The sequence below is a fragment of the Bos mutus genome, chromosome 11 (assembly GCF_027580195.1).
Source record: "Bos mutus isolate GX-2022 chromosome 11, NWIPB_WYAK_1.1, whole genome shotgun sequence".
Taxonomy (NCBI): Eukaryota; Metazoa; Chordata; class Mammalia; order Artiodactyla; family Bovidae; genus Bos; species Bos mutus.
The window spans coordinates 12,918,955-12,946,778 of record NC_091627.1 but is presented as its reverse complement, the minus strand read 5'-3'; the positions used below and the strand labels follow the sequence as shown (position 1 = coordinate 12,946,778).

At 42.9% G+C, this 27,824-nt stretch overlaps 1 protein-coding gene across 1 annotated transcript; it reads right to left on the bottom strand.

Moving 5' to 3' along the window:
* Nucleotides 1-8,122: 8,122 nt before the first annotated feature.
* Nucleotides 8,123-17,029, bottom strand: PDCL (phosducin like). Its single transcript, XM_070379043.1, has 4 exons — nt 16,510-17,029; nt 14,580-14,756; nt 10,608-10,789; nt 8,123-10,469 (listed from the first exon to the last, which is right to left on the bottom strand). Exons 2-4 carry the CDS (start codon nt 14,749-14,751, stop codon nt 9,918-9,920), a joined length of 906 nt encoding a protein of 301 aa, XP_070235144.1. The 5' UTR covers nt 14,752-14,756; nt 16,510-17,029; the 3' UTR covers nt 8,123-9,917.
* Between the last annotated feature and the right edge of the window lie 10,795 nt (nt 17,030-27,824).

The following is a 27,824-nucleotide window of genomic DNA, read 5'->3' as shown; positions in this document are numbered from 1 at the left end:
CTGACCTGCAGACACAAGAACAGAAACCCAGGCTGTCTCACTGACACAAGAGTAAAAATATTTTTTAATTAATTTTTATTGCAGTATAGTTGCTTTACAATATTGTATTAGTTTCTTCTGTACAGCAAAGTGAATCAGCTATATGTGTATATATATCTCTTCTCTTTTTTGGATTCCTTTCTCATTTAGGTCATCACGGAGCACTGAGTAGAGTTCCCTGTGCTATATAGTAGGGTCTCATTAGTTATCTATTTTATACATAGTATCAATGGTGTATATACATCAATCCCAATCTCCCAATTCATTCCACCACTTCCCCTTTCCCCCTTGGTATCTGTACATTTGTTCTTTATGTCTGTATCTCTGTTTCTCTTTTTTAAATATTATTATTTAAATTTTATTTATTTTTTGGCTGTGCTGGGTCTTTATTGCTATGTGGGCTTTTCTCTAGTTGCAGCAAGCAGGAGCTACTCTCTACTTTCAGTGTGCGGGCTTCTTACTGCAGTGGCTTCCCTTGTTGCTGTTCACGGGCTCCAGAATACTCAGGCTTTAGTAGTTGCGGTTCCCAGGCTCTAGAGCATGAGCTCAGTGGTTGGGTACACAGCTTAGTTGCTCCATGGTATGTTGAATCTTCCCAGATCAGGAATTGAACCTGTGTCTCCAGAAAGGGCAGGCAGATTCTTTGCCACTGAGTCACCAGGGAAGCCCTGCTTCTCTATCTCTGCTTTGCAAATAAGATCACCTATACCATTTTTCTCGGAGAAGGCAATGGCACCCCACTCCAGTACTCTTGCCTGGAAAATCCCATGGACGGAGGAGCCTGGTGGGCTGCAGTCCATGGGGTCGCTAAGAGTCGGACACGACTGAGCGACTTCACTTTCACTTTTCACTTTCATGCATTGGAGGAGGAAATGGCAACCCACTCCAGTGTTCTTGCCTGGAGAATCCCAGGGATGGGGGAGCCTGGTGGGCTGCCATCTTTGGGGTCGCACAGAGTCGGACACGACTGAAGCGACTTAGCTGCAGCAGTATACCATTTTTCTCGATCACACATGTATTTGTTAATATATGATATTTGTTTTCTCTTTCTGACTTACTTCACTCTGTATGATGGTCTCTAGGTCATCCACGTCTCCACAAATGACCCAATTTCATTCCTTTTTATGGCTGAGTAATATTCCATTGTGTATATGTACCATATCTTCTTTATCCATTACTCTGTGGATGGACATTTAGGTTGCTTCCAGGAATGAAAACATTAAGCCACCGAGTTTTGGGGGTGACATGCTACACTGTAACAGCAAGTTGGTGAGGCTCCCATAACTATTTTCTGATACTTGTCTTTGTCTCCAGCGGAGCACATCCTGGCCCCTTCAATGTCCTGAGGACTGAGCTTTCAGTGAATGCTTGCTTTCTCTCTTTGCTTTGGGGGATTTACATTCTTGTTCTGAGCATGTTTCTGCCCCCCACCATCTCTGCCAATCTAACCAGGATTCTTTGAGGGAATGAGTTATGTCACTGGGGGAGGAGCTCCTGGAAGTAAAAGCCATGGCCCCCACTTCTAGATCTCACAACCAGATCCATTTTCTCTTTGTAGAGAGTCAAGGTCATTTCTTGGTTGCCTTTTTCAGGGACTCCGTAATCAAGCTCAGATTCAGTCTACACTGAAACATTTTTGGGCTCTCCCTTATGGGAAGGGAAATTGAAATTGGCAAAGGCTGGAAGGATGAAATGAGCAAAATTCATCAAGTCAGCCGATTTGGCAAGTAGCTGGACCCGACACACGTACAGACAGCAGCCCTGCCTCTCTCCAGGGACCACAGGACAACTGACAGCTGGTGAAAGCATGGCCATCACCACACATATCATGAAATCAAGTAACCACAGACCTCGGAAACCACAATGACAAGGTGGGAGGTTGAGTAAACACAGGCCAGATTTGGTGCTTGTGGGTTTGCACTCATCCTCATTTTATGAGGATCACTTGATCCTCATAAAAACTTTGTGCAGCACACATTATGATGCCTATTTAACAGATGAGGAAACTGCAGCTCAGGGGAGTAACTCACCCGAGGCTCCAAACTAGAAAGTGGTGGAATCAGTATTTGAGCACAGATCTGTCTCTAGGCTGAAATGAGGACTAGTAAAACCCCTCACCTGCTTCTTATCCAAATCTACTGACCATGCATCAGAATCACATGGCCTGCTTATTAAAATGCATATACTACTCTCCACCCTCAAGCTTTCTGAAGCAGCAGGGCCTGCATTGTGAATAACCACCCTATGTGATTTTTGAGGCAGATTGTCTTTGGGGCATATCGACAGGATCACTGACCTAAATCATATAAAACTTGAGATTGCCAGGACTTCCCCTAGAGGTCCAGTGGTTAAGAATCTGCCTTCCAATGCAGGAGACAAGGGTTCGACCCTTGGTCAGGGGCCTAAGATCCCACCTTCTGCAGGGCAGCTAAGCCTTCGCACCACAACTTCAGAGCCCAGGCTCTGGAGCCCACACGTCTCAACATCTTAGAGAGATGTCCTCACGCCACAACAAAGAGCCAGTGCGGCCAAAAATAAATTTAAATTAAAAGTCTGAGCTGGTTGGGAAGTGTTCAGAGGTAACTCAAAGGCTGAAGGAAATATACAACTCTGGAAATAATGGACAGTTATGAGGAACACTGGAGGGAAGAGATTCCTATGATTCTGTTGGAGGACACAGATGGAACAAAAAGTGCCCAGGAAACTGAGAAGGCATCTTGAGACCGAAAAATGAGGCAGGCAGTTCCAAATAATCAACAAATGAGTTTATTGTAGGGTAACTTACTCACCGGCTGTGATTGGCAGAAAAGGATCCAGAAGCATTCCAAGCTGAACCCTGCACCATGGAGGGGGCATTGGGACAATTTTATAGTTAACCTAGAGCATGGGCGCCCTGGAGGAGGGCGTGGCAACCTGCTCCAGTGTTCTTACCTAGAGAATCCCCATGGACAGAGGAGCCTAGTGGGCTACAGTCCATGGGGTTGCAAAGAGTCAGACATGACTGAGTGACTAAGCACATAGGGCAAGGGAGCAGGTACTGGGAAACAGGACATGCATTTCTAGGATTTATGAATGAGCAAAGAGTCGGACACAACTGAGCGACTTCACTTTCACTTTTCACTTTCATGCATTGGAGAAGGAAATGGCAACCCACTCCAGTGTTCTTGCCTGGAGAATGCCAGGGACAGGGGAGCCTGGTGGGCTGCCGTCTCTGGGGTCGCACAGAGTCAGACATGACTGAAGCGACTTAGCGGCAGCAGCAACAGCAACCAGCTTCATAGGTCCTGGGAACTTGACAAGTAAGGTTTTCATTATTGTTTAGGGGCTAACAGAGCACAGAGGCTACCTGGTCCTAATGATTAGGAAACAATATCTATTACATACAAAGCCCTTGACAACAGAGAAGTGATTCATTGAACAATTGAGTCCTGGGTAGGGTCAGTGGAAGGGCAGGAGAGACTGTAAGTGCCCAAGCCTACCAGGCTTCTCCATCCATGGGATTCTCCAGGCAAGAATACTGGAGTGGGTTACCATTTCCTTCTCCAGGGGATCTTCCCGACCCAGGGATCGAACCTGGGTCTCCCACATTGGAGGCAGACGCTTTAACCTCTGAGCCACCAGGGAAGCCCTTGGCTATGCTAACAGCCATATACTTGCCAACTCTCCTTTGAAATAAGTCTGAGGAATCCTATTTCTCTCTTCTTTATTGAATTTGTAGAAATCATGGGAATCAGTGTCTTAGTTTTGGCTACTATAACAAAATACCATAGAGTGGGTGACTTAAATAGTAGACATTTATTTCTCACTGTTTTGAAGGCTGGAAGTCCAAGGTCGAGGTTCCATCAGGTTTGGTTTCTGGTGAGAGCTCTCTTCCTATAAGGACACCAGTCCTCTCAGATTAGGGCCCCACCCTTTGACCTCATTCAACCTTGATTACTTTCTGTAGTCTCCAGCTACAGTCACATGGGGTGGCGGGTGGCGGGGGTGTGGGTAGGAGAGGTTTGGTTAGGACTTCAACATACTAATTTGGGGTGGACACAATTCAGCCCATAACACCAATCGCTGGACAGGCATCCCTCATCTCTTTCCAGAAGTCTTTTTGGGTGAACCACTATTACAGCGTACTAAGATCCTGACTCCTAAACTCCAAGTTCTGGGTTTAAGTCCTGACTTTACTAGATGATTGACTTTGGGAAAATTGCTTAACTATAAAACGAGAATGATACTATCTCCCTGGGGTTATGAAAATTATCTAAGTGCTCAGCACAATGATCTGGCACAAAGTAAGTCAAAACGCATGCTGGTAACTCTCATTGCTACAGGCAGGGGAGGCAAGACAAGAAGTCACGGGGTTTGTGATCTGGACATGAAGGCTGTTCCCTGAGCTCAGATGCTTAGGACTCCAGACTTGGGGCTGGCAGGAACCCACTGCTCCCTCTTCTCTCCCTGGCCAGACTCTCCCTCAGCCTTCACTGACCGTAACGTGAAAATTAAGTGTATGTATGTTTATTCCTGAAACAAGTATTTGTTTTCTTTGCTACTCATTAATAAATCATGTGAATGTAATACTTTCTGCTTCTCTTTCCTAAAAACAAATTCTGTAAAATGATTCACGGAGTCCCCTGGTGACCTGGCGGTTAGGATTCCTGGTTTTCACTGGTATAGTCCAGGTTCAGTCCCTGGTGGGGAAACGGAGATCCCTCAAGCTGCTCAGCCTGCCCCCACTCCGAAAAAAAAAAAAAAAAAATAAAATGATTCGTGTATGGTGCCAGACATCTCCCACATCACCCAATCCAAAGTCTGTGCTCTTCTAATTTAACAGGAAAACAAAAAATGATTCATTCCCTCTCCTCTGCTGCCACCATGCGATTGTATTGGGTTATAACCAGTATTTCTACAGGCTTTGGCAGGGCTGAGGGCTTGATTTGAACTATCTGGGTCTCAGTGAGCACAGGTAGTACATCTCTGATTAAAAATATATAGCATGTCTGCACCAAAAGTTATATAACATATAGTCTTCTAGCCCACTGTGGTGAATTCCAGCCTATTCCAGCCTTGGGGATTTTCCCCACTTAGAGAGAAATATCAATAACCTCAAATATGCAGATGACACCACCCTTATGGCAGAAAGAGGAACTAAAAGGCCTCTTGATGAAAGTGAAAGAGGAGAGTGAAAAAACTCAACATTCAGAAAACGAAGATCATGGCATCTGGTCCCATCACTTCATGGGAAATAGATGGGGAAACAGTGGAAAGTGTCAGACTTTATTTTGGGGGCTCCAAAATTACTGCAGATGGTGACTGCAGCCATGAAATTAAAAGACACTTACTCCTTGGAAGGAAAGTTATGACCAACCTAGATAGCATATTGAAAAGCAGAGACATCACTTTGCCAACAAAGGTCCGTCTAGTCAAGGCTATGGTTTTTCAATGGTCATGTATGGATGTGAGAGTTGGACTGTGAAGAAAGCTGAGCGCTGAAGAATTGATGCTTTTGAACTGTGGTGTTGGAGAAGACTCTTGAGAGTCCCTTGGACTGCAAGGAGATCCAACCAGTCCATTCTGAAGGAGATCAGCCCTGGGATTTCTTTGGAAGGAATGATGCTAAAGCTGAAACTCCAGTACTTTGGCCACCTCATGCGAAGAGTTGACTCATTGGAAAAAACTCTGATGCTGGGAGGGATTGGAGGAGAAGGGGACGACAGAGGATGAGATGGCTGGATGGCATCACTGACTCAATGGACGTGAGTCGGAGTGAACTCCGGGAGTTGGTGATGGACAGGGAGGCCTGGCGTGCTGCAATTCGTGGGGTAGCAAAGAGTCGGACATGACTGAGCGACTGAACTGAACTGAACTGAAGTAGTGACCACTTATGTCATCTCAGACCAGACAACAGAAATGATGAGATGCAGTCCATGTCCCCAGAGACTTCATAGTCTAATGTGTAAACAAATACTTAGGCAAGTACATACACTGAAGGTGGGGTGGTCCTGTGGGAAAAGGAGACAAGGTCATTTAAGTCACCAGGACTTTGCATGTTTCACAACCTAGGAAAAACATTACATTGTTCATTAAATTAAACCAAATGCAATATGATAGCATGATGGTGACAGTAGATTTCTTAAAAATTCATTGATTCATAAAATCTGAGAGCTCAACGCATCTTAAAAAAAATCATCTATTGCAACCCCTCATATTACAAGAGGGGAAACAGAGGTCCAGGGAGAGGAAGAGACTTATCTAACAGCACACAGCTGGTCAGGGAGAGGACTGGAGTTCATGCTGACTGTACTGCTGATCGTTGCCACTTAGCCAGAACGCGGGTGGCAGTGTGGTCAGGGGTGTAACGGGACTTGGGAAGGACTTTTTGGAAGAAAGGGGGACACCTCAGGGGCTACATTGCTGGTCACAGCCACAGTCCAGATGGAAAGGTTGTTTTTTGTTTTTTATTTGGTTGCTCTAGGTCTTAATTGTGGCATGTGGAATTTTTAGTTGCGGCATGTGGGATCTAGTTTCCTGACTAGGGATCAAACCCAGGTCCTCTGCATTGGGAGCACGGAGTCTTAGCCAATGGACCACCAGGGAATTCCCCAGAGAGGAAAGGTTCTGACATGAAACACAGGTAGGCCTGGAAGACCCAGCTCTCCACCCAGCTTCATATTCTTCTCTCACTTCCTAAAATTATTTTCCTGTTTTCCTTCTCCAACCTATTCTCTCCACTCTCTTTTTTTCTAATTGATCATTTTATTGACATTTGATCATTTTGCTTTCTTTGCTAAGAACAATACATTTTGGAATGCCACAGACCTGAGTTTAAACCTTGCCCTGCCCTCTAGCTGTGTAATTTGGAATTGTTACTTAACTCTGCAAAGTCTTGGTTTCTTCATCTTTGAAATATTACTACTTCTTACCATGAAAAGATGTGGCCTTCAATGAGCCCTTATATTCATTATTAAACACTCAATTCTTACCAAGTGCCAGGCACAGTTGAGGGTGCTGGGGATCATAAAAACAGCACTCATTTGAAGGCTGACTAGGTATTTTATGAATCGACTCATGTTACTCATCCCCACTTCTCAGATGAGGAAACTGAGGTATGGAAGGATTCTATATCTTGCCCACAAAGCTGTAAATGTCAGCCTAGTTCCAGAATGAATAGAGGCTATGCCATACACAGGGAGGAAAATAAAGTCCATGCCTTCATGGGATTTTCATTCCAAAGGAAAGTGGAATCTGGAAAACTACTAAGACAGTTTGTAATAGACAAGTATTGGTTTCTCATTCCTTCTCCCAAGTCCATGACCAAAAAGGAGGATCGTGTAAACAAAGAAGAGAAGTGACCTGAAGGCTCTCCTATTTCAACTCCTTCTGCCCCTTACGCAAATAAAAAAAGACAGCAGTGAACTCTTGTTTTGACAGCTGCTGTCACTCACCTTAATCAACAGGTTGGTGATCCTTAAACTTGAACCACCTGGAGGGCTTGTGAAACGTGTGCTGGGCCACTCCCAGAATTTTCAATGCAGTTAGTCCAGGGGGGTGCCTGAGATTTTGCATTTCTAACAAGTTCCCCAGTGAGGCTGACACTGCAGTCCTGGGATCACACATGGAGAACAACTGAACAATCCATGAAGCACTGATGTTCCCATTGCCAAGCTGAGGAAACTGAGTTTCAAGAAGGCTAGGTGCCTCACCAGAAGTTCTACCACCAGTGAGGAACAGACAGGATTTGATCTGGCTGGCTCCAAAGCCTGTGCTGTTTCCACTTCCCCTGGGACAGGATTTCCCCATTCTATGTCTATTCACTTTATCCCAGAATTTCTGTTCTTGAAAGGCAAAGTCAAGGTGCTGGGAGAGCATGTTTTCATTTCCAATGAGAACAGAAGACAGCTTATAAAAGCTTTTAAAATATTTCTATTACCCAATAATTCCTCTTCTAGAAGTCTATACTATGAAAATGATCCAAAATATAGGCCCCAATACAAAGATGCTACGTGTTTTAGCCCAAAGCTAGGAATCTAAATATCCAATATCAAGGAACTAGTTAAATAAAGTTTGGTCTATTCAAATGATGAAATATTATGAGGCCATTAAAAATTATTTATTTAGAATTTAACACGTCAAAGCATCATTTATGATACAATATTAAGTTCAACAAAACACTGAACTAAATTCAATAAGCTCTCAATGTTATTAAAAATATTGAAAAAGCTGGAAGGAAATAAACAAGAACACTGACAACAGCTGTCTCTGTTTCTAATTTCTATACTTCCCAAATACTTTCTACAGTAAGCTTTTTTTAATTAAAAAAAAACAAACAAACATGCAGTTTCTTTTTCTGGTTAACTGCAAGTGATACTGTCAAGACCCCATTACAGTTAGTTGATTCCTAAAAAGCCAGGAAAAGCAAAACTGAACTTTAAAGCTAGCATTTAACTACTGATTATATTTTTCCTGACCCTACAATGTACATAGTTCAAAGTAAAAAAATAAGAGGAAAAAAACTCAAAAGACAATCATTATCATAAACATAAAGAAAGAAGACCAGAAAGATACCTGTAAAATAATAACAGGGATTATTTTTGGTTGGTGGAATTATAAGGCTTTTTAAATCTCTTTTTAGTTTAACAATTATTGTTACATTTTCTACAATGAACATCAATTACTTTTTGAATAAAAAAATCTTTGCTGCTTTCCTTTTTAAGAGGAACTACCTCTTAAAAGGTTGTTTTTAAGAGACAACCACCAAGCAAATCACAGCACATCTATACAAAGGAATAAACAGCAACTTTAAAATGTTGTAAAAGAGTATTCAGTAACACAGAAAAACATTTGATATATTAACTGACCATACTATAAAACAGTATGTTCAGAATGATCCCACTGTTTTTTTAACAACAAGCACACGAAATGTCTGTTTATACAAAGAAAACACTTTGGAAGGAAATATCCCAAAATATTAATAGTGTTTTATCCTAGGTAGTAAGATTAGAGATTATTCTAATTTTCTTTTTTTTGCTTCTGTATTTTGGTAAATTTTCCTTTCTTGAATATTGGTTACTTTTCCAATATTAAAATAAATTAACAAAAGCTACATTAAACAACAAAAAAAATTTTACCTTGTTAAATAAAAGAGAAAAAGAGAAAAGGTGAGCAGGGGTATCTTACTCAAAGATCTTTCTTTAAAAAGGCTTCCCAGCTCCATCCGAGCTCAAATTTTTAAATCAAGCTGGTCTTCCAGCATCAAAAGGGAAGTTCGTCTCCATCCTTCCTCCTACTGTAGACTTAACAACACTTGAGCAGGACATCGACTCCAGCAGCAAAGGTCACCCCTGTTGATGGGGCAAACATATGTGGTCCAGAACCTTTAAACAAGACCCTAGGGAGAACAGGGTCTCGGGGTTAAAAAATTTAACTGCCTTCTATGGCGATGAGTCTGATTACACGTGAATATAATATGATCATTGATGAAGGAAATGTAGTATTTATGTTGCAAATAACACACTAACTATAGGATTATACTCCCGGACCTGGCAGAGACCTCTGAGACCATCTGAACACAATTTCCAGGACACTGTCTTTAGGATGCTATGTAAATATTGACTAGAAGCAATAACAGAGATGTCACGCTAGAGGATCTTAAGTAAACAGTTCAAAAGCCTGGCTTCCTGTTTATACAACGTTAAGTCACTTCATGGCTAACCACAAGGTGATTCAGCACGCTGATTTGATCAGAGAATTTCTTGACCTGACATATCATAAAAGAAACTATGAAGAACAGGGGGAAAAGCCGGAAGATCACACAAAAGAATGAAAATAAACACGCGGACATGTGTCTTCCAGCCCAAACCATGAGGGGTCTATGCCACCGGCCCAGATGGTCAATCAATTTCCAAATCACTGTCCTCACTGTGGCAGGTGGCAGAGTTACGCACAGAGGTTCGCAACAACACTTCCTTTTCCGGGAGCAATCCAAACTCCTGGAGGAAAGCCTCAAGGTCCACAGCAAAGAAATCTTCCCCCAGCTGGTCAGTGACTCGGACAAAGTTGCCAATCAGTTCGCCCCCCTTGTAGATGAGCAGGGCAGGGAGGGCATTCCTGGTGAAGCGGCTGCTGGCCCCGATCACTGAGCTCCTCACCCGGCAGAACTTGACGGCCGGGTACTCTGCTGCCAGGCAGAGCATGCAACCGTTCATGGCTTCGGTCCCTGGGATGCCGTCCTCATAAATGTGGACCATGATGAGGGTGCTCCTCTGCTCCTTGTCAATCATGTCCAGGAATCCTTCTCCACTGGGGATCTCAAAAACCTGCTTAAACTGGGGCCCCTGGTAGAGCTGCTGCCGCATCTCTTCCATCCTCTGCTTCCGGTACTGCTGCAGGAACTCCTCATCATCCTGGTCCTCGTTCATCACCGCCAAGTCCTTCAGAGTCATCTGCGGGGGGACCAGCAGTGAGCGTAAGAGATGTAAACCCGACAGCGACACAGGTTACACAAGACGTGTGAGGCGCCATGCTAATAATGCTGGCGATCGGGGGCAGCTTCCGAGCGAGGCCTGGGTGCTCCTGATTACCTTCCCGCTGATCTTCTCCTGGAGGTCCTTCTGCTTCCGCTGCTCCTCCTCCTCGTCCAGATGGGACCTGCAGCTCAGGGACAGCTTCTTGATCAGCCTCTCCATCTCCCGGCACTGCTCCTCCCGCTGCTCTGTCTCCAGCTGTTTAAAGCGGCGCCAGTCATTGATCACGCCTTTTGGACCTGAGTTGGGGGTGAATGTGGAGGTGACCAAAGATGACCAAGGGATTAGGGGCCAGTGCACATCTGTCCAGAGCTGGCTCCATCAACGGCACAGGGATACTCACACAGGGCAGCGTGGTCCACACACAGGCACATCCATGGCAGGACGGTGTGCGAGAATTAAAGGGCTACACTAAGACCCAATGTTAGGAGATGAGTGAAATGAATTCAGACTCATCTACTCAAAGGAAAATAAAGCAACTCTTAGAAACAATAAGGTAGCTATAGGTTCCCTTCCATGAAAAGTGTCTAAACATACTAGGTCAAAAAAGAAAAGGTAAAATGCAGAACAATACCATGGTATGATCCTTCAATTTTTAGAAAAAGAACTATATGTTCATGTATAAATATTTACATATATTTGTATATGTGCATGTATATTTGTATGACCTCTATATTTGCATGTAGAAAAAGGGCCAGAAAAATAGGTAAACTGTTAACAGTGGATATGTCCAGGAAGTAAGGAGACTGGTGAGAGAGAACTTTTACTTTTTTCTTTCCACACTTCCTTATTATCTGATTTTTTATAACAAGATTGTGGCAGGTTGTCCTGTTATTCAAACTAACCCCAAACCTCCCGGCCCCCGTGCTATATAGCCCTGCCCCTTACCACGTGACTTGTAATACCACCTCTGGGATGAAAACATGTATCCCCAGCCCACTGATGCAGGGTTTGGCCATGTGACTTACTGTGCCCACTAAATTCTGAGCAAAAACTTAACGAGCCGTTATATGTCTCCAACAGCCCTCTCTTTCTCTACACTTGGTCAGGAGAACAGTGTGTCCCCAAAGGGGCTGCTCCTTCAGCCTCGTTCCTGGAATGACAGGACATATGAAGCAGAAGCAAGGCTGCTGGTGATCGATACGGGTAGCAAGTAACATGACTGAGAAATAAACCTTTGTCATCACAAGACATGAGACTGGGAGGTCAAGGTTCATTTGTCGTCACTAGAAAAAATATATAAATATCTGTATGAAGAAAACTTTAAAATGTTGCCAAGAAACACTAAGAAGGACCTGAATAAATGGAAAAGCAATACCATATTCCTGACCAGGAAAACACAACATCACAAGGGCATAATTATCCCTAAATACATCCATATATTTAATGCATTTCTGATGAAAATATGTGATTACACACGTGTGCATGCTCCTTTGGAAAAATAAGAAAGCGGGAGTTAAGAAAATAATGACATAGAAGAGTTCTGTATGGGGACCAGGCTTACCAGATACTAAAGCATGTTATAACGGAATAATTAAAGCAGTGTGGGAGGACTTCCCGGGTGGCCCAGTGGTGAAGAATCCGCCTGCCAAAGCAGGGAACAGAGGTTCAATCCCTGGTCCGGGAGGATTCCACGGTCTGTAGAGCAACTAAGCCCGTGTGCCACAAGTACTGAAGCCCACGGGCCCTACAGCCTGTGCTCCACAACCAGAGAAGCCACTGCGACGAGAAGCCCAAGCACCGCAACCAGAAGCCCCCGCGAAACGACGAAGACCCAGTGCAGCTATAAACAGGTAAGTCATTAAAACAGAAAAAAACACTGTGATATTAAAAGACAAATCAGTGGGAGAGACTACCAAGTACAGCCAAAGACGCAAATACAAGCAGAAATTCAGTAAAAGATGGAACTGGCACTTCAAACAATGGAGAAATGGCCAGTCCTGGTGTCTGAGTGATTCCTGGGCCCAGCAAAGGGACCAAGTTTCCAGAGCCTTGAAGACAAGGGGTAACACCCCAAAATACAGACTCATTTTCCACTCTACCTTCACTGGCCAAGCAGCTGCCAAGAACAAGGTCGCATCTCCTGATACCTGGCAAACAAATGCAGTATTGCCTCACGAATTGATTGCTTCTCTGAGGTGCCCACCAGTGTTTTGGGGGAGAAGCTTCGAGAACAAGTTGAGGAGTGGCTGTCCTTCTATGAGATTGGAGAGATTCCCTGAAAGAATCTGGATGTCATGAAGGACACAATGGTTCAGGCAGAGGAAGTGGCTGCCACGATTACTAGGAAGCTCAAGAAACAGGAGAAGAAACACTTGAAGAAGGAAAAGAAAAGGCTGGCTGCAATTTCCCTGGCTTCTTTAGAAAATAGCAGTGCCCCGGAGGAGTGTGAGGAGACAAGTGAAAGACCCAAAAAGAAGAAAAAGCAAAAGCCCCAGGAGGCTCTTCGGGAGAATGAAATGGAAGACCCATCTGTCTCTTTTTCCAAACCCAAGAAAAAGAAATCTTTTTCCAAGGAAGAGCTAGTTAGTGGTGATCTTGAAGAAACAGCTGGTACTGGAAGTCCTCCCAAGAGGAAGAAATCTTTTCCCAAAGAGGAACCAGTTACTGACCCTGATGAGTCAGAAAACAAGAGGGTCCCCAAGAAAAAGCAGAAATTGTCTTCCAAGGAGGAGCCACTCAGCAGTGGACCTGAAGAGGCTGCTGCCAGCAAGAGCAGCGGCTCCAAGAAAAAGAAAAAGCTCTGAAAGCTATCCCAGTCAGTTAGAATGGACATCTTCCTAGTGGGGCATAACTTACAAAGGTATTCTCCATCCCATCCCCTAGAGCCCAATAAAAATAAAAACAAACAAACAAAACAAAACAAAAGCAATGGAGAAAAGATGGCTTATTCAGTAAGTGATATTGAAATAACTGGGTAGCAATATGAAAAAAATTAAGTTGGAGTCCTACCACTTAACAAAATGAATTCCAAATAAATCAACAGTTAAGTGTTAAACAAACAAACAAACAAACAAAATCATAAAAATACTTTTTTTAAAAGGCATGGGAGTCTTTTAATAATCCTGTAGTGGAAAAAGGCCTTTTACATAAGAAATAAAACTAAGAAACTATAAAATAATGCTTTCAAGCACATAACAATTAAAAAAAAAAAAAAAACACTTTCTGCCACAAAAAGAACAAAAACCAAGAGACAACAATAAAATAGAAATATTTGCAACTCAAACCACAGATTAATTTCCTTAATATATAGCTTCCTAAGAAGAAAAAGACCAAGTACCCAATTTTGAAAATGAGCAAAGGACATGAACATATCCTTTAAAATTAGAAAAAAAGACTCGTCACTCCCAACCTAGAGGAGTGGAATAGAGGTTCAAGAGGGAGAGGACATATGTATACCTGTGGTTGATTCATGTTGATGTATGGCAGAAAGCAACATAATATTGTAAAGCAATTACCCTCCAATTAAAAATAAATAAAATTTTTTAAAAAAGACTTGTCCCTTCTAAAAAGATAAAAATTAAAACTACAGTGAAGTGCCATTTGCCATCTATCAGGATGGCATTAGGGTATCAAAAAAGTTTGGTAACACAGCAGAATGTCATGTATATGGGAACTGTCACACTCCTGCTTAAACTACAAACCAGTACCAGCTCAACTGACAGCAATTTGGAAATAACAAAATGTAGAAATGTAAATATCCCATAGCTAGGAATTTATACTACCAATATACTCATACCCATGATTTATGGGATATCAAACACCTATTCATTTGAGAAGCTAGACTCAAAACACAGATCGGGCTATTTGAATCATCAGCACACTGCCATGCATACATGTTAGTATTGCGCAGTGCAATGGCTAGAAGCACCGTGAAATGGTAACACTGGGTTGTCTCTAGATGTGTGACTGGAATTACAGAGAAGTGATCATGAGACTTCTGATACATTTTTAATGATCATGAGACTTCTGATACATATTTAATGGACATTTTTTAAACCTATTCCCAGAGCCCAGGATTTCCAGTACCTGTGTTAACTGAGATGCCTTCACCTGCCAAGTCCGCATCTGTGGGCATGGAACTGCCAGCCAGGGCACCTCTGCCTCTGTCCTTGTCCTCGTGGTCGCTGTCCTCCTCCTCACTGCTGCTGTAATAGTACTGCAGCTTCTCTCCCAGCAACTTATCATCCAGGGTCGTCATCGTGCCTGGGAGAAGGCGACAACAGCAGGCTGTTAACTGGCTTGAATCAGACAGACATGAATCTGAAGAGTTGGGGCTCACCTGCGCTCAGATCCTACTATTTATAACACCCTAAAAGTGACTGTTTTCATAAGCAGGATCTCAGCAAATCCACACAATGATCCTGTGACAGGGCTTATCATGCTCTTTTTGTAGAAGGTAAAACTGAGGCTCAGATGAGGAAAGTTTCACTGCTGAAAGTTTATAGCAAACAGTTGAGCTGGGCTCAGATCCCGGGGGTTCCTCACTCAGACAGACTCAAGGGGTGGGTCACTGCCTTCTGAACAGTATACCCAGTGTACACACAGTATACCCTGAAGTAGGATGGTGGCTTGGAGCAGTCTACAGAGTGACTTAGGATTTTTATCTACACATACTTTTTGGTTTACCTACCAAGCAAGACTGCTGGTAATTGAAAAACTGGATAAGAATTCTCAGGAAAAAATCCAAAAAGCAGCACCAAGAGTGGGATGCTGAGACATTGCTTGTCTAAGCCCATCACTCATTCATCTCTTGCCTTCCACGTCCCAGTGAGGGCTAGAAAGCCCTACCAACTTTGGTTAAAAGAGGGGCCCATGACAAGGTTTAATAATTCCCCGGTGTTTAAGTTTCCTAATGTGGCTTGGTCGGCAAAGAGACCACCTGCAACGCAGAAGACACCTGTTCGATCGCTGGGTCAGGAAGATCCCCTGGAGAAGGAAATGGCAACCCATTCCAGTATTCCTGCCTGGGAAATCCCATGGACAAAGGAGCCTGGAGCGCCAGTCTATAGGATCGCAAGAGTTGCACACGACTTAGGGTGGTGAGAGCCAAGCTTCTGCATCAGAAGAAGCCTGGGACATCTGGGGAGAAAAGTACAGCTTAGTCCCTCACAAGTCTGCCTGAGGATCTCTCCAGAAGGGGCTGTAACTCCAGCATGCCTTCCTTTGAACATTGCAATATCATGCTTCCTAGATTACAGGCATCCACGCCCCTGTTAAGACTCCGTAACAAAGTGACTTCTCCCACCGGGCAGGGAGGTCTTGAAAAAAAGAGATCGCCAATGCCCAGCACGAGGCCTCTGCACAATTTGCCAGGTTCACAGAGACAGCCCGGATCTGTGGGGATATCCAGGGACCCGGGCAGCCAGACGAAGCGGGGGCGAGGGGGTGCAGAGTGGCAGGGCTGAAAAAAAAAGATGCAGGAACAAAGCCGGGATCGGGGGGCGGTGAGAGAAATGGAACCAAACCTAACTTAAAGAGGCAGAGGGGCCCTGGTGGTGCAAGGTGAAAAGACAAGAGACTCGGCAGGGATGCGTACACGGTGAGGGCGGTACCTTAGGTAGGCGGCTGCAAGGGCAGTGCCAGCGAAGGGGATGGGGAGCAGGCGGGGCCTTTAAGGGGAGGGGCCGAAGGCGGGGCCCGCGGGAGGTCTCCCGGAGAAGGCGGGGTCTTTAAGGGAAGGGGGGCCGAGGGCGGGGCCCGCGGGAGGGCTCGCGGAGGAGGCGGGGCCTTTCGGGGGAAGAAGTCGAGGGCGGGGCCCGCAGAAGGGAGGCAAAGAGGCGCGGAACCTTGGGGGATCCCGAGGGAGGTGGGGCCAGCGGAGGGAGCCGGGAAGCCGCAAAAACCCTGGGGGTCCGGGGGCCGCGCCAACCGGGCCATCTCGTCCTGGCTTGCCGACCACCTGTACTCTGCCACCTCTCACCTCACACCCTATCCCTGCCGCTTCTTCCCGGCTGACCTTAGTGCAGTTCCCCGGCCTCGTTCAATCCAATCCTTCAGGCTGGCACTTCGGGAAGAAGGGTAACGCTCGGCTGGAGGAAGAGAAGTGGCTCGGCACCTTGAGCACGAAGAGAAAAGCCGCCTGAGTCCCGACTGCGCGGACCAATAGGGCAGCCTTTCTGCGTCAGCGCGGACACACGCTGCCCAATTAGAGGAAGCGCATCCTGGCCGGCCTAGCGGGAAGCTACGGGTCCTACTTTAGGACAAACTTCTCGACAAAAGTAATACTCTTCTATTTGCTTTACTTTTGTTTTAATTTGAACGAATGGCCACGCTAGATATGCCCAGCTTTGAGCAATAAGAACAATTTCGTTGTCTTTGACCTGTCCGAAAACATTCTACATGTATTGTTATTGATTGTTAATCACATCACGTCTAGTAAGACAGAAGAAAGGCTTGGACATTAATTTTGCCCAAGAACACACAGCCACTTTGGATTAAAAGAAGAAAGTCAAGTCCGAGACAACTAAACGCAAAGTGAAATCCTGTATTGGATTCCGGAACAGAAAAAGGACTTGAATGAGACAGTTGATGAAATTTGAATAAAGTGTATCAAGAAACAATAGTATTGTTATCAATAGTTCTGATAATTGAGCTACAGTTATGTAAGATGTAAACTTCAGGGAATTCTGGGAGAAGAGTATAGGGGAACTCTATACTATTTTTTGAACTTTTTGGAAACGTAAAATGATTTCAGATTCTGAGCCCTTATTCAGGCACCGAATACACAACATGAAGTAGCTCCTAGAAAGCTTTGTGTAAATTGAATCATTCAAAATATACTAAAACAGTACACTGTTTAAAATATAGGTAAGTTTTATTTCCCTAAAATTTGAGATTCTTTATTTGTGATTCTAACCCACCTGCATTTGTCTGCAAATTTGTATATGCGCATGTTTTTCTGAGAAACTGTTTGTCCAGGCTATCAAGAGTCAAAACGCCCATCCCCAAATTTAGGAAAAGTTCATATAAAGAGATCCTATGGTAACTTTTTGTATTTTTGTTTGCAGAGTGAATAATCTTACCGTAATCAGATTTTGTGAACAGCCAACTTAAATATGCTTGTGATCTGCTCTAAGTGACAAGCCAGGAACTTCCCTGGTGGTTCAGTGATTAAGACTCTGCATTCCCAATGCAGGGGACCCCTGATTCCTTCTCTGGTCAGTTAACTAAGATCCCACACTTTGTTTGGTGGCCAAAAATAATAAAATTTTTAAAGTAAGTGACAAGCCAGCACCCAGCAATAGTCTCTATATAGGAGAGTCCGCCAAAATATTTGTTAAATACTAGATAAATGCTTGGGCTTCCTTCATAGCTCAGTCAGTAAAAAATCTGCCTTCAATGCAGGAGACCCAAGTTTGATTCCTGGGTTGGGAAGATCCCCTAGAGAAGGAAATGGCAATCCACTCCAATATTCTTGCCTGGCAAATCCCATGGACAGAGGAGCCTGATGGGCTACAGTCCATGGGGTTGCAAGAGTCAGACACGACTTAGCAACTAAACCACCACCAGATAAATGCTTTACTTTTTTTTTTTATTTCCTCTCACATCTCCCTGAAGCAGTGGTCTTCTTCATGCACGGAGGCTCCTTTTCCTTCAAAATTCACTTTCAGTTTAAGGCTGCAAGTCTCGAGGGAGCCTTCAGAGCTGCTGAGCAATCCTAGTTGCCCTGGGCAGACTATTCCCCTACCCTCTAAGCAAAGCAGTTCACACCTGGTCTTTCACATCTTCGACACTCTTCCCCTGTCCTGGCTTATTACCTTATGACCTTGATTCTTACTTCAAGTGAGAAACAGAAGCAATCAGTAGAGACTTGTACCCTCAAAATGTACCAACAACCCCCTGCATCTGGGTCTATGAAATGAATCACCAGTGCAGTGAATTCTGCTCCTCCAGCATAGAAAAGGAATCTTCTGCAGGTTCTTCCCCTCTCTCCCCTGTGTATTCAGGCTTTCTTTCTGTTTTTCTAGTTTTCATCTCTAAAAGAAAATCCTCTCAGATACCATTTTCCACTGTTCAGATTGTTAAAAATCAAAAAAGTTTGATAGCACTCAATGAGACTGTGGGGAATACATGGCTGATAGGAGTGTAGTTGATACAGCTCTTTCGGATGGCAACTGAGAAATATCTATCAATGTGCCTTTAGCATATGCAATCCCACTCCGGAAGGTTTATCCTATCAATATAGTTGCATGTATGTATTGTTTACTTAAAAAAAAAAGGAGGGAACATAGAGGACATTATGTATGTATTAGTTTCTTGCCTTTTGCAATGAAAATACGGACAAATAATACCATTTTCTTATGTGTGCAGGAAGTAAAGCATTGAAGAATATACAAGAAATAATTCAAATGGGAATCAGGAGTGGGAGAGAGACTTTTTATATATAATGTTTTATTTGTAATTTTTAATCATCTGAAAGTATTATCTATTATGTTCCAAAACTTAATATTTTTTTGCCAGTCAACCTCACTTTCCTCCTTCACCATGCCTCGCCAACCACATTTCACTTCTCTGATCTCCTTTACAGCCAGAACCAATAGATCCCTCATTCTCTCCTCATCCTACTTCAGTTAGGCTTTTGTTGCCCCCAGTCCACTGAAACCACACCTGTGGGGGTAACTGGTGACTTTCAAGTTACCAAATCCTAGATAGAACCACTCAGCAACATTTGACAGTTATTTCAAGAGAAACGCTTTCTTCTCTTGGTTTCATGAAGAGTGGGCTTCCCTAATAGCTCAGTTGGTAAAGGATCTACCTGCAATGCAGGAGATCCTGGTTTGATTCCTGGGTCAGGAAGATTCCCTGGAGAAAGGATAGGCTAGCTACTCCAGTATTCTGGCTTTCTTCTCTTGGTTTTCTGAAGGATACCTTCTCCTAGTTTTTCCAACTTCATTGATACCTTCATTAACTGCTTTGCTTCTGATCTCTAAATAAGGGAATGTCCCAGGTTCAACCTTTTGACACCTTTTCGTAGATTCCTTCTATGTATACCCCTGTCAAAGAATAATATGGAAGAAGTTAATTATATGCAAACAGATTTACTCATATGAAAGAGAATCAATAGGTGCTTGTCAACAGGGCTTTTAAAAGAGAGGATTTATAAAAGAGAGCAGGGAGATGCGGGGTGTCTGGAAACCATGAGTCTTGTCTGCTTTTCTAGAGGGAAACTGACAAGCTGCTGCTGCTGCTGCTGCTAAGTCACTTCAGTCGTGTCCGACTCTGTGCGACCCCATAGACGGCAGCCCACCAGGCTCCCCCTTCCCTGGGATTCTCCAGGCAAGAACACTGGAGTGGGTTGCCATTTCCTTCTCCAATGCATGAAAGTGAAAAGTGAAAGTAAAGTCACTTAGTCGTGTCCGACTCTAGCGACCCCATGGACTGCAGCCTACCAGGCTCCTCCATCCATGGGATTTTCCAGGCAAGAGTACTGGAGTAGGGTGCCATCGCCTTCTCCGACTGACAAGCTAGCATTTTGCAAAGCAGTCAGTCTAGGCAGCCTGCCGTAGAGCTGGCTGGCTCAAGGCATCAAGGAAAACAATGTTAGCTATTTATAGATTCTGCAGAAAACTGTGAAGTACAGGGAACAGGTTGTCTCTGTCTATTGTAAGCACCTCTACTTGGCTGAGCCAATTTCCTCATCAAAATTCTCTCAACTTCTCATGTCAGGATTTTCCAGAAAAATATATTCAAAATACAGGTCATATTTTGATGTTGTAAGCATGCATTTTCATTTATGAGAATTTTAGTCCTGAGGATGTGCTGGTAAGTATTAATTATTGCCTGAATTTAATTGGTCTAAGCTTTAAAACCATGCAACAATTCCTATCTAAATGTATGAGAAAATAATAGGGCCATAGTTTGTATTATGAATCCCATATTTTATTCCTTTTTTAAAAATATCCCTTGGGTTTCCTTAAGGTTCCAAGAAATGTGAATAAGTGTAGTGTAACTGCCTTAGTTATCTATTCAGTTCAGTTCAGTCGCTCAGTTGTGTTCAACTCTTTGTGACCCCATGAACCACAGCACGCCAGGCCTCCCTGTCCATCACCGACTCCCAGAGTTCACCCAAACTCATGTCCATTGAGTTGGTGATGCCATCCAACCATCTCCTCCTCTGTCGTCCCCTTCTCCTGCTACCCTCAATCTTTCCCAGTATCAGGGTCTTTTCAAATGAGTCAGCTCTTCGTATCAGGTGGCCAAAGTATTGGAGTTTCAGCTTCAACATCAGTCCTTCCAATGAACACCCAGGACTGATCTCCTTTAGGATAGACTGGTTGGATCTCCTTGCAGTCCAAGGGACTCTCAAGAGTCTTCTCCAACACGACAGTTGAAAAGCATAAATTCTTCAGCGCTCAGCTTTCTTTGTAGTCCAACTCTCACATCCATACATTACTGCTGGAAAAACCATAGCCTTGACTAGATGGACTTTTGTTGGCAAAGTAATGTCTCTGCTTTTGAATATGCTATCTAGGTTGGTCATAACTTTCCTTCCAAGGAGTAAGCGTCTTTTAATTTCATGGCTGCAGTCACCATCTGCAGTGATTTTGGAGCCCCTAAAAATAAAGTCTGACACTGTTTCCCCATCTATTTGCCATGAAGTGATGGGACCAGATGCCATGATCTTAGTTTTCTGAATGTTGACCTTTAAGCCAACTTTTCACTCTCCTCTTTCACTTTTATCAAGGGGCTCTTTAGTTCTTCACTTTCTGCCATAAGGAAGGTGTCATCTGTATATCTGAGGTTATTGATATTTCTCCCAGCAATCTTGATCCTAGCTTGTGCTTCTTCCAGCCCCACATTTCTCATGATGTACTCTGCATAGAAATTAAATAAGCAGGGTGACAATATACAGCCTTGACGTACTCCTTTTCCTATTTGGAACCAGTCTGTTGTTCCATTTCCAGTTGTAACTGTTGCTTCCTGACCTGCATACAGGTTTCTCAAGAGGCAGGTCAGGTGGCCTGGTATTCCCATCTCTTTGAGAATTTTCCAGTTTATTGTGATTCACACAGTCAAAGGCTTTGGCGTAGTTATCTATTGCTGTAGAACAAATTACCCCAACATTGAGAAAACAGAACAGTATTCATATCTCCTAGTGTACGTGAGTCAGGGCTCTGGGCATGGCTTAGCTTGGTGCCTCTGGCTCAAGATGTCTTATAATGTAGCAGTCAAACTGTTGGCTGGGACTGAGGTCTTATTCTCAAGTGGGGCTGTTGGGGCAATAGAGATCCACTTTCAAGCTGATTTCCATGGTTGCTGGCAGACTTCTGTTCTTTTCCACCTGGGTTGGGTTCCTAAATGCCCTTGTTATTATCTAAGATAACAAGATGAGAGAGAGAGAGAGGGACAGAGAATCCAAGACCGAGAGAGAGAGGAACAGAGAGAGAATCCAAGACCAAGATAGAAATGAGTCTTTTATAACCTAACCTTCGAAATTACACCCATCACTTCAGTTGTATTATTTTCATTTGAAGTGAGCCAGTGAATCCAGCCCACACTCAAAGGGAGGGGATTATACAAGAACTTGAATACCATACCAAGAGGCTGAGGGGTCCACCCTGAAAAGTTCTCCTTAGGGGGACTGAAAGCCAGTTAAGTATGGAGACATATTTAGGTTGGTAATATTTTAGAGGATTTTGAAAGTTAGATAACATAATTAAAAGCCAGAAAGAATAGCTATCATTGTAATTTTTTGCAAAAAGTAAATTAGACAGCTTAAAGAGTTGAGCGGACAGAAAACAGGAATCAACAAAAGGTAAAAAAGTGAGAAAACTAATAAAATGTTTAAGTATAAATGTAAGTGTACAATTTTAATACTGATTTTCATTGATCTCTTTTGTTCTCTTGTGTATTATAGAGGGGTTATCCACTTGTATGCTTGCTGGGAATGTCGTTTGCATCCATCAGGAATATGACTGTGTACCTGAGTCAGTGAACAGTATTCCCCAGGACCACTCAGTTTATCTTACCAGTATTCAGGGGTGATGTGGAGAGTGACATTTCCTTTTAATGAGAGTACCATGTGTAATTTATAGTTTTTGAAGTATTTTACCTGTAATGTAAGGTTTTTGTTTATTCATAGAGAGTACTGAAGGTTTTTCCTGGTGGGAAAAACAAAATCCATGAGCTGTTAAAGCATTTGCCTTTTATCAAGGGAAAAATCTTGATCCAACCAGATTTGCCAACTATTATTAAACATATTTAAAGTTTTGAAGTAACTGAAATACTTCAGTGCCTCGAGGCTGGGTTCCCAGGCTTACCATTTTTCCAGATTATAATCAACTGGAGATAAAACAAGACTTGGTCCTCTACTGAGTTTCCCAGATAGTTTTTCAACCAATATTTTTGTAAATTTAGAACAAATTTGTCCCTGTTGTTTGGATTATTTTTGTTATAAAAGTATTAAAGGTCGAGAAATATTAATAGTTTTGGATAACATCAACCAGTGTGAGAATTATTTCAAATAACCTTTCTCTTTACCTTCCTCTGTCAGTATGGGGCCAATTTGTGGCAATTGAATATGTCTTTCTTATTTACAAATTAGACTAAACAACTTTTAATTTTTGTATTAATGAATGTAAAACCAGTGAGGGCTACTTCCTTATAATAGATACTTTTTTTAAGTTTTAAAAGTGGTATCTTTAGTGTATGCTTTAATTTTATAAATTGAAATTTGCTTTAGATGTTAGATTGTCTTTAAGAAGCAATTAAATTTCTTTTTAAGGTTTTGGTTAGAGCATCTGAGAAAACCTCTTTGCTTTCATAGCTTTGACAACAATATTTTAGTAGCAATATTTTTCTTTAAATAGTCCAAATATTTAAAATGTAAGAAACAGAATACTTTCTCTTTTTTAGAAATATTTGGGTTTCTCTTATTTACATATACATTTTTAATCTTTATAAGCCAGTCAGGACAGAGCTTCATTAGATTTTGAGAGTATGTAATAACAGATACTGGGCTTCCCAGGTAGTATAGTGGTACAGAATATGCCTGCCAGTGCAGCAGATGCCAGATATGTGGGTTCCATCCCTGGGTGAGGAAGATCCTTTAGAGGAGGAAATGGCAACCCGCTACAATTTTCCTGCCTGGAGAATCCCAGGGATGGAGGAGCCTGGTGGGCTACAGTCCATGGGGTTTCAAGAGTCAGACACGACTGAGCACACATGCAGTAATAGATAAAACCTGTGTTCTGATTCACATGGTGGATTACACTGATTGATTTTCAAATGTTAAACTAGTCTTACATTCCTGAGATAAACCCTATTTGGACATGATGGATTATAATTAACATACATAAATATCTGGATTTGCTAAGATCTTAAGGATTTTTGCATCTGTGTTCACAAGGGATATTGAGCTGTAATTTTTTGTTAAGTTATTGTCAGGTTTTGATGCCAGGGTTTTACTGATCTAATGAAACTAGTTAGGAAGTTCTCTCCATTTTCTGAAAGAGCTTCTGTGAAACTGACATTATTTTATCCTTAAATGTTTAATAGAATTCACCTGGGAAACCACTGGGAGCCTGAAGTTTCCTCTGTGGGAAGCTTTTCATAATGAATTTCATTTGTTCAGTAGATAACACAGCTATGGCAGGCAGCTTCTAAAATGGTTCCTGTAGCAGTAAATAATCTGTCTCTTAGCTCTCAATTCACTCTTCTTGGCTTTTTAAGAATGGACAGAATTCCTTTATGCATCTCTCCTTTGCAGTGAGCGCAATGAACTACTCAGTAGTGGGCACTGGAGGAGGAGGGGCTGTGGTCAGTGGTACGGCCATAAGGACATCCAGTGGAGTTCTTCCCTAGACATGGGCCCAGCACATGTGGTTATCCTGCAACCTCCCTCTGGTCTAGCACTAAGAGAGCCTGCAGCCGTCTCAACAGGGAAGTCAGTGCCCTGAAGGGCTCCTGCCTGCATTGGCAGCCAAAGGCTTCCTGTCTGCACTGGCGCCAGTTTTCCTCTGCAGGCTCACTTGCAGTCCAGAACATTGCTTTTTGCTTGCCAGTAACCAATCCCAGGCTGGGCAAACCAGCAAACTTCTCTTCTGCCCAGCGGGCTGAACTTCACGGTCTCCAGTGAGGTCTGGTCCCCAGTCTCCATAAGAGATCCCCTTTCCAAGTTTGTCCTTCCTTTCATTTTTTCCGCCAATACATGCTCACCATTTTATTCTTAAAAACAAACAAACAAACAAAAAAAAAACCTGGGACTTCCCTGGTGGTCCAGTGGCTAAGACTCCATGCTCCCAATGCAGGGGACCTGGGACTAATCCCTGGCCAGGGAACCAGATCCCACATGCTGGAACTAAGAGTTTGCATGCCACCCCGAAGACTGAAGATACCATGTGTCACAACTAAGAGCTAGTGCAACCAAATACATGAATAAACATTTTTTAAAAATCTATTTGGAAAACCTAAGTAAGATTAAACTAGGAGGACAAGTTTGTCCTTCCTTAGCTACTCTCCCTAAGCCATAGTGTACCATATGGAATTTTCGTTAATATTATACTCACTCACTGACTAGATTGTAATAATTCTTTTGTATCATACAGCCCCCTATGGTTTTTACCTCCCGATGGGAGTAGAGGAGTCACCAGGTCTGGTGCACACAGAGGTGAGGGGATCACACCAGAATATGATTACCAGGAGGTATGGGTCTTTGGGAGCTATATCAGTTCCTGAGTGTGGTCTGGACCTAGTGATTTGTTTCTAAGGAATAATGACAAAACTGATGGGATGTTGCTTCCAAGATTCAGTTCAGTTCAATTCAGTTGAGTCCTTGTGACCCCACGGACTGCAGCACACCAGGCTTCCCTGTCCATCACCAACTCCCAGAGCTTGCTCAAACTCACGTCCATCGTCAGTGATGCCGTACAACCATCTCATCTTCTGTCGTCCCCTTCTCGTCCTGACTTCAATCTTTCCCAGCATCAAGGTCTTTTCTAAGGAGTCAGGTCTTCGCATCAGGTGGCCCAAGTATTGGAACTTCAGCTTCAGCATCAGTCCTTCCAATGAACATTCAGGACTGATTTCCTTTAGGATGGCCTGGGTTGATCTCCTTGCAGTCCAAGAGACTCTCACAAGTCTTCCCCAACACCACAGAGTTCAAAAGATCAATTCTTTAGCACTCAGCTTTCTTTATAGTCCAACTCTCACAGCCATACATGACTACTGGAAAAACCATAGCTTTCACTAGACAGATCTTTAATATCTCTGCTTTTTAATATGCTATCTAGGTTGGTCATAGCTTTTCTTCCAAGGAGCAAGTGTCTTTTAATTTCACAGCTGCAGTCACCATCTGCAGTGATTTTGGGGCCCAAGAAAATAGTCACTCACTGTTTTCTGTTGTTTCCCCATCTATTTCCCATGAAGTGATGGGACCAGATGCCATGATCTTAGTTTTTTGAATGTTGAGTTTTAAAGGCAACTTTTTCACTTTCCTCTTTCACTTTCATTAAGAGGCTCTTTAGTTCTTCTTCACTTTCTGCCATAAGGATGGTGTCATCTGCATATCTGAGGTTATTGCTGTTTCTCCCGGCAATCTGATTCCAGCTTGTGCTTCATCCAGCCTGGCATTTTGCATAATGTACTCTGCATATAAGTTAAATAAGCTTCCAAGATTAGGTTATAAAAGATTGTGACCTCACTGCTCCTTCCAAAATAGTTGGAATAATGCTCCTATTCATTATTAGCCTATGAAATTACACAGCCCATAAAAACTAACCATGCCTTATTTTGAGGCCTCTTGCCCTTCTGAGATGGCCCACATCATCTGTGGAGTGTGTTTCTCTCTAAATAAATCCACTTCTTACCTATCAAAAAAAAAAAAAAATTGTGACTTCTTTATAGCTCATGCCACCTGGCCCCACCCCCTACTTATTCTGGGCTCTTTTGGTCTGCTGAGCCAAGCTACCATTTGATTGTCATCTCCCCTACAGAGAGGCTCAAGAGGCAGAAAACTGAGGGCCAAGCTTCAGCCAGTGAAAAGCTGAGGCATCATTCCAACATTCAGGAGGAACTGAACCCTACCAACAATAAGCGGAGGGAGCTTGGAAGCAGACCCTTGATCAGGAGAGTCGTAAGGTGACTACAGAGCCAGTTAAGACCTAGACTGCAACACCGAGGTTGTGAGAGAGATCCAGAGCACGGTACTTCTCTAAGTTACGTGCAGACTCCTGACCTACGGAAACTATGAAATAATGTTGTGTTAAGCCACTAAATTTGAGGATTCTCTTGTTATGTGACAATAGGTAACTAATAAGAGTTGTTTCAGTTTTCTTTTTTCATCCTGTATCTCTTTTGGTAAATTGTATTTTGCAGGAATTTGTCCATTTTTAAGTTAAAACCATATAGTTTAATTTATTCATTTCCTTCAGAAGTAGATCAAGTACACTAATCTACTTGGTCAAGAAATACTTCAAAAACAGGAAAAAAAAAAAAAGTCCACACAAAGACATGTACACAAATGTTCATAGCAGCTTTATTTGTAATAGTGAGAAAATCACCCAAATGCTCTAAAATGGGTGAATGTTCAAACAAAATGTGCTATGTCCATACCATGGTATACTTACTCAGCAATAAAAAGAAGAAACTAAGACATGCAGCAATTTGGATGGTTTTCAGGGGAATTAGGCTGCATGAACAAAGCCAATCTCAAAAGGGTACATTCTGCATAATTTCACTTATATATATATAAAGGGATAGGTCACATGAGGGACCACTGAGATGACAGAATAATTTTTTTTTTAGTTGTTACCAAGAACTGTGGTGGTTCCACAGACCTACATGTGATAAAACTGAATAGAACTACACACACACACACACACACACACAAAAATGAATGCATGTGAAAGCTGGTGAAATTTGAAAAAGTTCCATAGATTGTGACTAACATCAATTTCCTGGTTTTAGTATTATAGTCTAGTTACATAAGAGACTACCATTGGGGGAACTGTATGAAGAGTACATGGGTACTCTATTATTTTTGCAAATTCCTGTGAATCTATAATTATTTCAGGATATCAAGTTTAAAAACAACTAGCAAAAAACTTCAGTTGATCTCATCCAGTCTCTTGGGTTAAAATATGTTTTAAATAGCACTCTGACCCTCTACCCCCATTACTCTTCATCTCATTTTCAGTGAGGTTGACTTTTAAGCAAAGACCCGATGAAAGCGAGAGATCTAGTGAAGATTCTGACAGGGGTCGGGAAAGCCTTCTAACCTTAGGGGACAGCATGGGTAAAGGCCCTACGATGGGAGCAGGCCTGGATGGCCTG